Raw genomic sequence first — 10,834 nt, 5'->3', positions numbered from 1 at the left:
GTTGAGCTCTTTCTTTTTCTGAGCAAGAAGATTTTTATGAACGGATATGCCCGGACATCGAATTAAAGTGAAGCCTCTTATATCATAACAATACAATTGAAATTCCAATTTATAACAAAAGAAATCTAGGTAAAAATCAGATTTCCAAAGCTGTGCATTTCTCCGTTGCTTTCTAAGTACGCACACAGACCGCGTGTGTGCGTTTGCTCTTGGCACGCCCACGAGTCACGTGATTGGCTCCCAGAGACCAAGCTGTCAATCAATGTGCTTCATAGCAAGTTTGCAACCTGTGTGCTGAGCTGAGCGCACTCGGACACAGGAGCGATGAAAGCAAGCTTTTGGATCCTCTTGCCTTTTGTATTAAATTGACAAGTGACAAACCAAAACAGTACAGCGTCAATATTTTTTTTCGAGACAACAGTAAAGCCCCTGAGCCAATCAGGATTCAGAGTTAATGCGCTGTAAAACTATATCCGCACTGTAAAAAATCCGTGAAGCAACGAAACCGTGAAAGATGAACCGTGATACAGCGAGGGATTACTGTACACCAGAGTTGTAAACTGTTATCTTACAGTTTGTAGTCTGTAAAATTGTGGATGCACTTTGATATGTGAGCTTGATAGTTTTTATATAAACTTGTCGTTGTCATGTTTGTTTGTGTAAATAAAAAAAAAAACATGCCAAGAGCGATGCAAATGAAGGCGTCTCGTTTGCGTGGCTCGTGGCATGTCCGGAGACGCCTTTTCCGGCCATTGAGTGCAGATAGTGGCAGGTCCCGAGAGTTGAGAAGAGACACTTTAGCTTTTCTTGAGCAAACTGCTCTCCGCCGCATCCCCCAAATAACGCCTCGCGGTGGTGGCATTTGTCCAGCGCCATCAATTTGTGTTTGTGGCCGCGTTTATCAGCTGTAACGTCGTTGTATTTTCATGATGGGAAATGGCCGTGGCCGCGTGTAGACTGTCCAGCGGTCGTGTCAAGTTGGACTTGAGCTGTCCGTCATGCGGTACAATGAGAAGGAGATGGTGCATTTGAGCCGACAACCCTCACAAATGGTCGCCGCGCTGGGGATGCGAGGACCCAAGAAAGGAGACGGTAACCTCTTCGGCTATTTGCTCGTTTCCGTGTACAGCTAATGTTAGCCTAAACAGCCAACACAACTTCCGGTGTAGTTTAACTGGCTCCCAGATTAACTGGATCCAGATTCCAGGTGTGGGTCTGCAGATTCGTCACAAACAACGTGGACATTTTTCAACGGTCTAACCCATAGGTGTCGGACTTCAATCCTCGAGTGCCGCTATCCTACATGTTTTGTGGTTTTCTCCCAGCACACCTGATTCAAATGATTATTTTTTTGTAATCTCTGCAGGATCTTAAAAATGATCCTGATCATTTGAATCAAGTGTGTTTGAGAGAGTAAACCAGAAAACATGCAGGATACCTGGCCTTCGAGGAGTTTGACACCTGTGCATGTCTGTTCATCAATAAACACTCGAAAACAAAGCTGCTCTTTTCATCAGGTGTGTTTAAGAGAGGATCCTCGAAAACATGCAGGTTTGCGGCACTAGAGGACTGGAGGTTGACACCTATGTTAGACCGTTAAACAATTTCCACGTTGTTTTTGACTAATCTGCAGTCACCAAACAGAAAATATGTCAACAATTGATTTCCCATCTGGAATCGTGAGCCAGTTGAACTGTAACACAGGTATGTGACTTTTTTTTGTTGTTGTTTTTGTTTTTACAGTTGTGAAGAGGAGGCTAGTGAAGCTCGTTGTAAATTTCCTCTTCTATTTTAAGATAGATGAGGAAGAAGTGAGTGCAAGTACTACTTTATTCAACCTTTTGAAATGGGTGAATGACTAATTTCTTTGTCAGCCTGCTGGAGCTCTGCTTTTGGAGCAGTGCAAGGTGGAGAAGGAGGACAGCTTGACCTTTTCCATTGGTGAGTGTCATCAATCAAGTGACACTTTCATGGCTATGGTGTAGTGTTTCCTCATATATCACTGGCGTTACTGTCACAAAAATACTGGGAGTAAGGGAAATCTGGGAGTAGAGGTTGATCTTTGTTGTCTTTGAGGTTGATCATTTTATTTAAATTTTTTTCATCATTGTTTTTTTTTCATTTGATTTTAGTGAATTGTTTTTCATTGATTGTACAGTTTTCAGAATTGTATTCATTTATTTGTACTTAAAATTATTTTTACTGTTTTGTATAGTATAGAGCGTACATTTCAAGGCTTGTAGCTCTCACTTTATACTTTCAACACTGGTAGACATGCACACTCACATTTGTCTGTTTAAAAATATGTCAAAGTTTAAACTTAAGTAGAATGTAGGCAAAAACATTGCACAGAAAAGAATCAGTGAAATGGCAAGGCTGCGAATGTGAACCGCATGATAGCAAAGGAACACTGTAATTATTAAAAACATGGGTCTGTAATACACGATGATGCAACCTATTTTACAGATTATTCAGTCATCGGGTGGAATACTCTTGTATTTATTAATGATATTGCATATTTTCCTCTAGACTTCAATGTTGACCAGCATTAAGGTAAAATGCACAACTCAAAATTCAGATTTTATTTTTACTCATAAAAACCCATATTAAAAATAAAAATTATTTTAAAATGTACACTTTAGCAATAATGCAAATGATGAACCTCGATCTAGTGGTGGTTTCCTGTTTTTCTTAAAATTAATTATAATCTATCTGTTTACTTAAATTTTCTGTCTGTCAAACTTAGGCCAATGTAGATGAGTCGTGGGTTAAAAAAAAAAGACAATATGCAATTGTCAGTGACCGCTGCTTTATGTAAGTGTCAGTGCCGGAGCTATGTTTTTGTTTGCAGCATTTCTTGAAGATGCAGAGAGGAGGTATCTTTTTGAGTGTGACTCTGAGGAGCAGTGTGTGAAGTGGATAGACTCCATCATCAGGGCAAGGTAAGCATATTGTCTCTGAACACAAAATTTGTGACAAAATAAATATGGGGTAGTCAGAACCATGTTTGCGACACTCTGACCTTTCTTGCAGACATATAAGTGTTGCAATGGCGTAAGGGAGAAGATTTCCTTGTAATAGCGAATACAACAATACTAGGATAATTTCTACAATAAAGATGTGACAAAAATGGAGCAATATTAAATTTTTTCAAAAGGGAAAAGGCAGCAGTTTTCTTTTTCTTTTTTTTGGGGAGGGAGGGGTGCCAAGGTGTCAGGTTCATTTCTTAGACATTTGTAAGAAACTGTAAACAAATAAGGAGAAAAGGCAAGCTTTTCCAGCTCATGCATGAGGGGAGCGAAGAGGAACTGGCTGAGGTCAATTCTACTGCGCTCTGCCAGCCTCTCCGAACCCTCTCTCTTTATTTGATACAGAGGCCCCTAACTACATGAAGGTTCCAGCCCTCAAAGGGGCAAAAATGCATCAGGGGAAAAGACAATGGCCGGAACCTAGTGTACTTGTCCTTCTGTGTGTGAGCATGTGGGTGGCAAACTAATGTATGATAAAATATTATGCGTATCAAGACATTCTGCAAAATATTTTGTCTGTAAGATATTTTTAAAATCACAGCTGCAGGAGTGTCCCAGCAGGCAGGCTTGAGCGGCCTTCCTCCTTCTTGAGACAAAACAATAAGAAAACAATTTTTTCTACAAGCAGTGCACTCATTCTCACAACATAGCATTTCTTCTTTGCAAGCAGTTATATTTTGTAGCAAATTTATAGTCACTATAATCATTCTCACAGCAAAGCATTTCTTCATTGCATTTTGTAGCAAATGTATAATCATATATTTACGATTATTCTAACATAAGGCTATTTTGGCAAACTGTCTATTGCTTGTTCTAGTGTATCATTAAGTGGCCAAATGTCTGATTCATCTCTGTGCTTAAAAACGCCTACTTATGTTCAGTATGAGGGACAAGATTAGCACTGGGATTGTTGTATCCCAAAATATAATCTGTCACTGCTAACGATCTATAGTGGCTCAGTTTTAGGTGTCTTACATTTTAACAAATTTAACACATTTTGCAAACAGCTATAACGGGCCCTCGCAGACATGAGCACGTTGAAGGATGAACAGTTCCGAGGTATGAACAAATTTGGGTATGAATGTATTGTCGTGACAAGATGAGTTCATCTGGGTCAAACTACATCAGCATTTACTGATATGATAAATGGATGAGCACTGCTGAATAGGCCACGGCCATGATCAAAACATCGTAATGTTTGATGGTAGAAATTAAGCGTTTCTGAAGGCCTGTCTGAAAAAACTTCAGTGATATTACTTTGACAGGCTCAACAAGGTACCTATAAATGAAAATGTAATTTTTGCTGCCACCAGGTGGCGCCCGCACTACCAGGAAAAAAGGTGTGTTTGGCATTGTACTCCAAAATGAAATTCAGAGAAGATCATCTTGGTCCAATTACATTAAGTTTTACCGGTCTGGCTAGACATCGGACTTTGAGGCGATGTAAAGGCCAGGCCCAAATTTGAAGAGTCATGAAACTTGAGATTCATAATGTTCGCTTTGTCTCAATGTTCTCTTGACTAATTTTCAGTGAATTTGCTGACAGCAGCATAGCAGAGAACATGAAAGTGTAAAAACTATCTCTTTTGTCTGGCACCAGGTGTCGCTATTGGTACCGTTACATTGCTCCAACAGGATTAGCACAGTGCAAAAACTGAAATACAGTCGGCCCCCGGTTTACGAACACCCTGTTTTACGAACAATTCGCCTTACGAGCGTGGATCACGGAGATTTTTGTCCCCCACTTACGAACAAACCTTTCACCTTACGAAGAATCCGACATGCCGGCCGTTGTGTATGCAAATATATTTTCGCTAATCTGCGTCGACAAAATAAGCAGTTGCGTCAACAAAATCAGCAGTTGACTCTTGTGGCAGTCACGTGAACGCTATTGCTCTTACAACGTCACAGTCACTGTCTCAGTCACGGTGTCTAAATATATTACCATTTAAGTGTAGTGTTTGTACAGCTAAAGGGAAAAACAGCTGACATGAAATTAAATGTGCCAATTGCAGGACAAAGAATTGTCATTGGTTTAAATGTGTTTTTTTTTTTTTTAAATAAATTGTCAATACATTCCAACCGTTTAAAAAAAAGTGCCAATAAGTATCAGTCAGTCACGGAGATGCCAATATGCTATTGGTCGATTAAGGTCACCCGGTCTCACTCACGGAGATGCTATTGGCCAGCGTCACGTCAATCACAGAAATGCCGATATGCTATTGGCCGAACGCCTTTATCTAGCTTGATGACACAGCTGGTCGGGATGGAAGGAAGGAGAGAAAATGAGTGAAAAACGGAAGGGAGGAATGTTGTGAAGACTTTGCAAACTTTATCTGTTAGACATAGCTTCTAAAATTACTAGTAGCGGTAAAGGAAGAAGTAAGAGGATGATGTTTTAGCATCTCCGTGACTAGCACCGTGACTGAAAGAGTGACTGTGACATTGTAAGAGCAATAGCATATCTGCGTCGCCGTGTTGACTTTGCGCGTTGGTCTCTGCCCCCCTCCGCCTCCACCCAGCTCAAGTCACGTCGTTCCGAAGGTAAATGTCATTTTTCCTTTGTATATGTTATTTAATTTAACTGTACAGTAGATTATGTCACTCAATTATAATATGTGTGTAAAGTCGTGATGTGTTTACCTAAGGTTTTTGCACGCGTTGCAGCATTCACGAATTAACATGGGTTTGGATTGCCCGTTATACGAGCAGTTCGAGTTACGAGCGTAGCCGCTGAACGGATTAAGTTCGTAACCTGGGGGCCCACTGTATTAAGGTTTTTAACACTGGTGGCATAGGAAATATGATTCAAGTATTTTGAAGACCCGCCCCCATCATATAGGTTAGCCGATCTTGATTAAATTTTGCCCAATGGTTTCACTCTGTCAAGTAATGGAGCACCTCAAATGTGAAGTTGATCGGGTCAAGGGTTTTGGTACCGAAAAATGTACAAAATTGGGCCAAATGCCACATTCAACAATTGATAACTCTGGTTCTGTACATCCTAACATATGGCGCTCTATGATGTTTTTGTAGGTCTTGAAGTCTTACATATACATAAAAAATTTCGTAGCTCTAGGTCAAACGGGTCAGAACTGACTCTCGTTTTATGATCACCTGGGCTCAATTACAGTAAGTTTAGATGACTTGAGCAAACTCCGAATTTGGGGTTGCATACAGACCACCCACTTTATCACAAAGTCATAAAAATTGGATACCTTTAATCTCTAAGTCTCGATGCTATTCGAACAAATCTTCAGTACATTTACTCTGACGGGCTTAGTACAACACATGAAAGTTTAAAAATTGACATTTTTGTCTGTGACTAGGTGGCGCTATCATTAAGTTGATAATCAACCATGCAGGTATTTTAAAGCTATGATGAGTAAATTATCTGTAAAGTTTCAGATTTTTTAAAGCTTGCACATTGGAGTTATTAGGGTTTTTGTTGCTCATGGCGAGCGAAATATGAGTTTAAAACACGTATTTTTAAGCCCCACCCCCATCATATATGTTGGCCGATCTTCACGAAATTTTTCCCAAGTGTTCCACTATGTTAAATATTGAGGCACGCCAAATGTAAAGTGTATCAGGTCAAGGGTTTCGGTACCGAAAAATGTAAAAAATCGGGCCAAATTCTACATTCAACTATTGATGACTCTGGTTCTGTACATCCTAACATATGCTGCTCTATAATGTTTTTGTAGGTCTTGAGGTCCTACATATGCATAAAAAATTTCGTAGCTCTAGTTCAAACGGGTCGGAAGGGGCTGCCTTTTGAAGGATCATCTGGGTTCAATTACAGCAAGTTTTGCTGATTTGGGAAAACTCCGACTTTGAGGTGGCATACAGACCACCCCCCTAATCACAAAGTCGTAAAATTTGAAAACCCATTTCATCTAAGTCTCGATGCTATTCGTACACATTTTCAGTCCATTTACTCTTTTGGGCTTTGCACACTACATGAAAGTTTAAAAAATGACATTTTTGTCTGTAACTAGGTGACGCTGTAAATAATTTTAAAATTTATCATGCAGTTATTTTAAGGACATAACTAGTACATTTTCTGTAAAGTGTCAGATTTTTTGAAGCTTGCACATTGGATTTATTAAGGTTTTTGTTCCTCATGGCGAAGGAAATTTGACACACATAATTTAAAGCCCCGCCCCCATCATATATGTTGGCCGATCTTCACGAAATTTCACCCGAATGTGGCCCTAAGCGTGCTTATGGAGGACACCAAATTTAAAGTTGATCGGCTTAATTGTTTAGGAGCTATTAAGAAGAATTTGCTACCTGCAAACATCCAAAAATGGTCCAAAAAGGCACATAAAAAAATTCATATCTCTGGTTCTGTACATCCTAGCATATGGCGTTCTGTAACTTTTTTGTAGGTCTTGAGGTCCTATATATGCCTAAAAAATTTCAAAGCTCTAGGTGAAGCTGGCCGTGACCCAGGAGAAGTGTTCGACTCTAAGTGGCGCTAAAAATCAATTTTTTAGATTTTATGTATGAAAACACCAAAATACCAAATTTTACAGCAGGCCCGATAATCGGCCACGCCCATTATCGAAAAATCGTACCATTTGGTGGAAGGCATTAGTTGTGGCCAATGGCTTTTCAGACATTATTTAAGGGATATCACATCAAGGAGCTCAGCAGAGTACATAAAAATGTTAAGGAATTGCTATATTTTTTGCTGCCACTAGGTGGCGCTCGTATTATGACAAAAAATAGGCTTGTAGGTGTGTTTCACATTGGACACCCATCCCATACACGAAGTTTTGCAAACATCAGATCATCTAGGTCCAATTACAACAACTTTTACCGTTTTGGTGAGAAACCGGACTTTGAGTTGGCATAGAGGCCACGCCCTCTATGGAAAAGTCATAAAAGTTAAGAACCTTCATTTTCCACTGTGTCATAGCTTTTCTGACCACTTTTGAGTTCATTTAGTCAAACAGGCGTTGCACAGCACATGAAAGTGTAAAAAATAAGATTTTTGTCCGCCACTAGGTGGCGCTGTAAATGATTTGGAAGTTTATCACATAGCTGTATTAGGGCATGACTTTTAAAGTCCCTGCAGAGTTTCACATGGTTTGAAGCTGAAACAGCTGAGTTATTAAGGTTTTTGTCACTCTTGGCGAAGGAAATATTCAAAATAATTTGAAGCTCCGCCCACTTCTTACAAGTCATGGGATCTTCACAATTTTTGGCATATTTGTGCCGCTATATCTGCTAATAGTCCATGCCATCGTAGAAGTTAATGGGGTGAACAGTTTAAGAGAAAAAGGCACTAGTTTTGAACCAGCTAATGTCTAAGAATGGGGCAAAATTGCACATTAAAAAAATTCATACTATTTTTCTGTACATCCTAGCACATCACTTCTATTGACATTTTTGTAGGTCTTACAATCCTACAAATGCCTAAAAAGTTTCATAGCTGTAGGTCAAACCAAACAGGATTGACTGCAATATTTCGACTAATGCAATTTTTTGCAGCCACTAGATGGCGCTAGCTTTAAACTGGAATATATTTTTGTCGATATGTTCAGGAGAATTGAAGGTCAGAAGGAGAAGCAATTGAAGATCTTTTTAAACACATGTGTTAATGGCTTAAGTCTTCATGTGTCTGTGAAGTTTCAGATTTTTCCAAGCTTGTAAAGCTTAGTTTTAAAGGTTTGTTTCACATGTGGCAAAGTAAACATCAAAGGCATAATATGAAGCCCCGCCCCCAACACATTTGTTGGCGGATCTTCACAAAAATTTGAACACTTGTGATTCTTAGTCAGATAAAACACCACAGCAAATTTGAAGTCAATTGGGTTAAGCGTTTAGGAGAAAAAGGGAACAGTTCGGGACCTGCAAATGAGCAAAAACGGGCCAAAAGTGCACATTCAAAAATTCATAACTCTCTTTCTGTACATCTGAGCATATAGCTCGCACTGACTTTTTTGTAGGGCTCGAGGTCCTACATAAGGCTACAAATTTTTGTAGCTCTAGGTCAAACGAGCCGGGAGTGAGAGGCTATTTTCCACTCATAAGGCCATTTTGGGGCCAATTACAGCCACTTTTTTCGTTTTGGCGAGTCATCTGACTTTGAGGTGGCGTGCAGACTACGCCCATTATCGAAAAGTCGTAAAATTTTTAAACCTTAATATTCCATGTCTTAATGATATTCTGACCAATTTTCATTTGTTTTACTCAGACTGAGCACAATACATGAAAGTGTAAAAATTGACATTTTAATCAACCACTAGGCGGCGCTAGTAGGTATTTAAAAAAAACTTTTTTCAAAGGTGTTAAAAACATAAGTATCCATGTGTCTATGAAGTTTTAAATTTTTTTAAGCTAGCACATCAAAGTTATTAAGGTTTATGTCACTCTTGGCGAAGGAAAAATTGAACACATAATTTGAAGCCACGCCCCTATCATATATGTCAGCGGATCTGCACCAAATTTTGCCCAGTTGTGCCCCTATGTCTAATTATATACCACAGCAAATTTGAAGGTGATTGAGTAAAGCGTTTAGGAGAAACAAGGAGCAGTTTGGGACCTGCAAACATGCAAAAATGGGCCAAAAATGCACATTCAAAAATTCATAACTGTTTTTCTGTACATCTGAGCACATGGCTCACGCTGACTTTTTTGTAGGTCTCTAGGCCCTTCATATGCCTAAAAATTTTCGTAGCTCTAGGTCAAACGGGCCGGGACCAGGTGCACTTTTTCGACATTAGGTGGCGCTGCAGAGCCATTTTTTTTGCATTGTTTTGAGAAACACAAAAATATCCAATTTTTCACCGGGCCCGACAAATGTGCAAATTTTGGTGACTTTTCGTGCATGTTTAGGCCCTCAAAAATGGAAAAGCGCTGCACAGTAAATAATAATAATAATAATAATAATAATAATAATAATCCGGTGAAAAACAAGAGGGCTCTCGCAGCGGTAGCTGCTCGGGCCCTAATAATCTGGAGAAAAACAAGAGGGCACTCGCAGCGGTAGCTGCTTGGGCCCTAATAATAATCCGGAGAAAAACAAGAGGGCTCTTGCACCGGTAGCTGCTCGGGCCCTAATAATCCGGAGAAAAACAAGAGGGCTCTCGCAGCGGTAGCTGCTCGGGCCCTAATAATCCGGAGAAAAACAAGAGGGCTCTCGCAGCGGTAGCTGCTCGGGCCCTAATAATAATAATCCGGAGAAAAACAAGAGGGCTCTCGCAGCGGTAGCTGCTCGGGCCCTAATAATAATAATAATAATAATCCGGAGAAAAACAAGCGGGCTCTCGCAGCGCTAGCTGCTCGGGCCCTAATAATAATCCGGAGAAAAACAAGAGGGCTCTCGCAGCGGTAGCTGCTCGGGCCCTAATAATAATAATAATAATCCGGAGAAAAACAAGAGGGCTCTCGCAGCGTTAGCTGCTCGGGCCCTAATAATAATAATAATAATAATCTGGGGAGGAACAATAGGGACCTCGCAGTGCTCACTGCTCGGGCCCTAATAATAATAATAATTCGGAGAAAAACGAGGGCTCTCGCAGCAGTAGCTGCTCGGGCCCTAATAATCCGGAGAGGAACAATAGGGACCTCGCATCAGTCGCTGCTCGGGCCCTAATAATCTGGGGAGGAACAATAGGGACCTTGCAGTGTTCACTGCTCGGGCCCTAATAATCCGGAGAGGAACAATAGGGACCTCGCAGCGGTCGCTGCTCGGGCCCTAATAATAATTCGGAGAAAAACAAGAGGGATCTCGCAGCGGTCGCTGCTCGGGCCCTAATAATCTGGGGAGGAACAATAGGTACCTCGCAGCG

The 10,834-nt window shown here is 40.4% G+C and overlaps 1 protein-coding gene across 1 annotated transcript in view; it reads left to right on the top strand.

The window, feature by feature from the left end:
• Window positions 1-720: 720 nt before the first annotated feature.
• Window positions 721-10,834, top strand: part of plekhj1 (pleckstrin homology domain containing J1) — a 12,559-nt gene continuing 2,445 nt past the window's right edge. Inside the window, exons 1-4 of the mRNA XM_088430457.1 lie at window positions 721-1,092; window positions 1,744-1,811; window positions 1,875-1,941; window positions 2,852-2,942. Coding sequence (XP_088286583.1) covers window positions 999-1,092; window positions 1,744-1,811; window positions 1,875-1,941; window positions 2,852-2,942 — 320 coding nt within the window. The 5' untranslated portion in view covers window positions 721-998. The remainder of the gene's footprint in view (window positions 1,093-1,743; window positions 1,812-1,874; window positions 1,942-2,851; window positions 2,943-10,834) is intronic.

Source organism: Hippichthys cyanospilos, chromosome 12 (assembly GCF_059441005.1).
Source record: "Hippichthys cyanospilos isolate Australia breed blue-spotted pipefish chromosome 12, RoL_Hcya_1.0, whole genome shotgun sequence".
NCBI classification, from domain to species: domain Eukaryota; kingdom Metazoa; phylum Chordata; class Actinopteri; order Syngnathiformes; family Syngnathidae; genus Hippichthys; species Hippichthys cyanospilos.
The sequence above is the reverse complement of the archived record's forward strand: the minus strand, read 5'-3'. Positions and strand labels throughout refer to the sequence as shown.